Genomic DNA, 5,118 nt, shown 5'->3' on the forward strand with positions numbered 1-5,118 from the left:
GTCATCATTTATTATTGTATGTTGTACATGATCTGATTTTGTACCCTGTAGAATGAAACAACCTGAAAGAAAACTAAATGAAAGCAGTGTTCATGCTGGCTCTGTGTTCACTCAGTGCTGCTCCATGCTGCAGTTTAATGTAATTAGTTGTAACAGAGATGCAGCTGCGCTGTTATTTGATTTGAACAGTCCACAGGATGCCTCAATGCATCAAAACATGATAAATTCAGTGATAAACTCACAATAAATACCAAATTTCAGCCATCAACAAAAAGTGAACAAATGTACACTGCAAAATAGACTCGTTAATTAGAATGTATTACAATGGTAAAACGTCATAAAATAATTTCCAGTTACCGGTAAGTCTTTTCAGAAATGTGCACATTATTGCTTTATGCACGAAACCGTCCTTCTGCAATTAACGGGGTTCGTTTCATTTGAATTAATTAATGACACATTAAAGGTGTGCTTTGTGCAGGAGCAAACTCTGCAGTGGAGGGCTGCAGTTTTGGCTTGTGATGCATGTAAGAATCCTTGAGAAGCACAAAGATTAGCAGCTGTGGAAACATTTTAACAAATAATCTTTGAGACAATTATATTTTGTTTGCTGCTAGAAAGTCTGTGTTTTATTTAACACCCTGCAGAAGACCCCAGTGCTTTGTTTGAATTGAATACAATTTTTAACACCTTCATTAAAGCTGCTGTACATTGAAATGTAGAATTCTGTGCATAAACCTTCATAATCACTCTGAAAACTGGCACAGCATGCACTGATTGAACATTCCAAGTGCATGTCTGTGATCCTAGCCATTAACCATTATGATATAATATCATTTTTGTAGATTAAACACAATTATGATCCTGACTGCCATATGTTGGCATCAAAACCCTAGGCATTTCTCCTGTGTATAAGCCTTGGATATAATGATTTATTATATCAATAGAGCATTGATTTGACATTCAAAGTGCCCGGTATCTCACTTTGGGCATGTTGAAAGGTCCTCCGGGAATGTTGGAAGACTGACTCTGGGAAGATTGCAGGTTCTCTGGCTGTCCTCTGGGTTGAACTGGAAAAACAGGACAGAAATTCTTCATCCAGACTGCCTTGTTGTGCGCTGGCTCTCAGGAAAGAAACCTGCTCTACTCTACTGTGTTGCAAATTGAAAAGCTGTTACTCAATTTCACAGTTGACATGAATAAGTCCACACTGCAGCCGAGCACTCCAACCACTGAGCTGCTCAAAGCCACTACCTTCCACACTGCAGTCCAGTGCTTGAGCTGCTCAAAGCCACTACCTTCCACACTGCAGTCCAGTGCTTGAGCTGCTCAAAGCCACTACCTTCCACAGTCCAGTGCTTGAGCTGCTCAAAGCAGCAGTCCAGTGCTTGCGCTGCTCAAAGCCACTACCTTCCACACTGCTTGAGCTGCTCAAAGCCACTACCTTCCACATTGCAGTCTCAAACCCACTTACCTTCCACACTGCAGTCCAGTGCTTGAGCTGCTTAGCTACTCCTTCCAGCCTACAGCTCAGTGCTATCAGTGCTACTCAAACCCCAATGCTACTAACTCCTGTATAGCACACAAACTTTACTCACCGCTGGAGAAGGTGACTTTATCACGACGGGGCGTTGCTCCGTACACATTTTCCTGTTTTTTACGACGGGCAAACCTGGCCATGACAAAAGGTGTTTTCTTATGTCTTATCAGATCTGTAATGAATACAAACAGTAATCTTAAAGTAGCAGGCTAGTGCTCCGGACTAGGCTTTTCTCCTTTGGAGATCTGGGTTCAAACCCAAGAACGTCAGAATCAGTATTTTTAAGAGCTTCATTGCACATATAGTGAGCTGATACAGTATGCGAGTGGTTATCTGCATTAATCATCAAGCCTACAGCAGTTTTGAAAGGTTAGCGCTTCCTTCCTGACAGGGTGAGAGTGGGTGTTTGTGCAAATATATAGAAACCTCAAAGATATGGCTGAGATATCAAGGTATGCCATGAAAATAAACACCTGCTTTTTAGAGCTCAGAATTTTGTTTTTCAAAAATGTCACAGCTGTGGAGGTGTTAAAAGAAAGAAAAAACTTGTAACGTTTGTTAAATAACTCTCGCTTTAAAATCCCTCATAAATGACGTTTATTAATAAAAAAAAAGCATCTGTAGCATTTATAGGTCATATTTAAATGCTTAAGCAAGGGGTATAAATTAAACTAATCAGACAATTTAAATAAGATTCATTGATAACAACTGGAAATAAAACTAAGTACAATGTTTAACAGTATATGAAGAGGACATTCTAAATGGGTGCTTCATATAGAATCATATAGGAACTTCTGAAAGTACTGAGATGGAATCAACACAAGAGTTAGTGAGATACTGTCTTGTTGTCTGTGCTCATGCTTGTGCAGCGAGCAGACAGAGTGAGTTAATGCTGAAAATCTGTATTGGTGGCCCCTCGTTAAAGTCACCTTGTCCAAAAACGATATCGGAAATGATAACGAAAGCCATTTACAGTATTACAGACTTCAAATTCAAATCAATTACACTAATTATCATTAACGATAAACTGGTACACTAAATATATATATATATATATATATATATATATATATATATATATATATATATATATATATATAATATAGCATCGTGAACAAGTTATGAACTTACTTTCATTTCTTTCGTGAACAATGTGAATGAAAGTATGAAAGCATTTTAGTCATAACAGCAACCAACTCAAGTACAAGAAGATATACTTGTTTTACACATTTACTAAAGTGAATGCAGGCTGGGAGAGGAATATTCAATCCCTACCAGTCTTGTAGCGAATTCTCCCTTTAATAAAGACTGCCAGGGAAACCAGCAGCAGACAGGCGAGGAGTGTGGCCAATACAGAATAGCTCAGGTCCATCTCCCTGTCCTGCAGAGCACTGGGGGAGGGAGGGGGGGGGGGAGAGAGAGAGAGAGAGGGATGATAGTGATTGAGTGGATAGCTTCAGAAGTTCACAGACATGGAGATCTCAAGTGTTTTGTCGAATGGTGAACCCTGGGGTTTAGCTTCCAGGAGCTCTCACTTGAGGTTCTCCTCAGGCTTGGTGGCTCTGGGGATGGATAGGGTGGTGATAGAGGTCCTTCTCATGGAGGTGGTGGTCAGTGGATAAGAGACACGTTGCTGGGTCCTGGGTGCTGTGAAGACAACCAAGCTTGTTACTAGCGCCCCAGATGCATCCTTAGTCAATGAATTTTCAACCGCTTCAACAAAATAAATCTGTTGTCTAACCAGGATTCCTAACCATTTTGGTCTGTTGAATATATATACAATAAAAATAACCATTGTGGGTTTTTTTTCAGCTAGAAAATCAACATATTTTTTTTCAATTTGTAGCTGCACTAAGCACAATTTTGCCTTGGTTATTTTCTTTAGAAATGCTTTTTCGTATATACAGCCCTCTTGGGTTTTAGCTATGTGAGAACATCTTCAGTGGTGGTCCCACTGCCCTACCTTTTGACACCTGTATCTCTATCGCCCCCAGCAGGTAGACCCGCCCCTTGCAGTGCACCCCGCAGTAGTAGACTCCTGAGTCGCTGCTCTGCAGGTCACTCATGGTGATGGTGATGAAGCCGTGAGTCACGTTGTCCTGAATCTGCTGCCTCCCTTCGTGGTCAGGCTGGTCTGTGGCAGCCACGATGCTGCAGTGCTGCGGGGAGCTTTGTCTGCACCACACCTTGGCCCACCGCTGCCCAAACCGCTCATACTGACAGCGCACTGACAGCGATGCTCCAGCCTGCAGCGCCACCTTGTGGGAGAGGCAGACTGGAGGAGTGGGAACGCAGAGTGAAGAGAGAGGGAGGTGGAGGGGGAGGGAACAAAAAAGAGAAAGACAGGGGAGAGAGGGGGAGGCAGGCAAGGGGGTAGAAAGCAAGGGAAGGGAGAGAAAGATAAAAAGAAAGTACATGCTCTACTCTGCTTTCTTTTTCATTCTGACTATGTATTTCCAACTGACTCATTCTCTTTATTGCAATAAACTAAATAACTAAAATGACTTTAAGTGGCAGAAACAACATTAAACTACACAGTAACTGCACAGTAATTCATAAAAACTATATATATATATATATATATATATATATATTATATATATATATATATATATTTATATATACATATATATATTATATATATCCTATGATACAAAAACAACACATCAAACAAAGAAATTATAGCATTCGTCAAGATCCTTCTACAGCTTCCATTTTCAATAATCCTCCTCTAATGTCATACAGAAGAGACAAAAATCTAAGAGAGCATCTGGTTCACAGTAACATTCGACCCAATCTAGACAGGTCTAAGGGTACGTTTCTATTCTGAGAACATCAACATTCTGGAATTTTGTTTAAAAGACTACTTATCAACTTCTTAAAGTTCTGTTTTAGCTATCCCTGAATAAGTGTGTAAAGAGTTGATTTCCCAAAGCCATGCCCAAGCAAAATAAAATTTTGAAATTATTTAGAAGAGTAGACTAAATCTGTTTTTAAATGACATTTAAGTTCAATTCAATTCCATCGTCCTAAGATATACTTTGTATTATTGTGTAAGTTAAGTTCATCAAACAAAGTATAAAGAGGTATCTCAAGAAGAAACTTTAGTCAACTTTACTAGTGCATCTACGCATTTTTAATATGGTCGCTGGACCTTATATTCGGTTAATTTCAAAGCAACAATCAAGCCTCTTCCCCAACCACTCCCCTCTCCCTCTCTCTGTCCTCCCCCTGTCCCTCTCCCCATCCCTGTCTCCTACCTGAGATCAGACACCCAAACAGCAGCCAGGCGAGTCTCATCTTCTGAACTGAGCCCTTCACATCCCCTCACCTCCAGAGCTATACAGATCTCTCACTACTTGATCTCATTTCCTGCCACAAGAACTTACCAGAGCAAGTGTATTGAAGTGTGCAACTCCCTGCAACCAGGGGTAGAAATACAGCCTCACACTGCTGCATGTAACGGCACCCCTTGGAAAAGTTTCCCTTGATAAAATGTGCTGCAGTTTAGCACCCTACTGTTCATTCTTGGTGTCTGTGGATCCAGCTGCAGTAGCTGGCTTTGTCATGGTGCTTTACCA

The 5,118-nt window shown here is 40.7% G+C and overlaps 1 protein-coding gene across 1 annotated transcript; it reads right to left on the bottom strand.

The window, feature by feature from the left end:
* Window positions 1-960: 960 nt before the first annotated feature.
* LOC121304655 (CMRF35-like molecule 5) lies at window positions 961-4,873 on the bottom strand. Its single transcript, XM_041235921.1, has 6 exons — window positions 4,798-4,873; window positions 3,501-3,812; window positions 3,073-3,184; window positions 2,813-2,928; window positions 1,596-1,709; window positions 961-1,067 (listed from the first exon to the last, which is right to left on the bottom strand). Exons 1-6 carry the CDS (start codon window positions 4,835-4,837, stop codon window positions 961-963), a joined length of 801 nt encoding a protein of 266 aa, XP_041091855.1. The 5' UTR covers window positions 4,838-4,873.
* Between the last annotated feature and the right edge of the window lie 245 nt (window positions 4,874-5,118).

The sequence above is a fragment of the Polyodon spathula genome, chromosome 39, assembly GCF_017654505.1.
Source record: "Polyodon spathula isolate WHYD16114869_AA chromosome 39, ASM1765450v1, whole genome shotgun sequence".
Classification (NCBI taxonomy): Eukaryota; Metazoa; Chordata; class Actinopteri; order Acipenseriformes; family Polyodontidae; genus Polyodon; species Polyodon spathula.

Excerpts from the sequence above, each read along its gene's own strand:
- LOC121304655 (XM_041235921.1), bottom strand. The coding sequence starts at position 4,837 with ATGAGACTCGCCTGGCTGCTGTTTGGGTGTCTGATCTCAG. Across the intron at positions 1,710-2,812 it reads GAGAATTCGCTACAAGACTG|ATCTGATAAGACATAAGAAA; the intron begins GTAGGGATTGAA and ends TATTCATTACAG. Across the intron at positions 1,068-1,595 it reads TAAAGTCACCTTCTCCAGCG|TTCAACCCAGAGGACAGCCA; the intron begins GTGAGTAAAGTT and ends CTGTTTTTCCAG.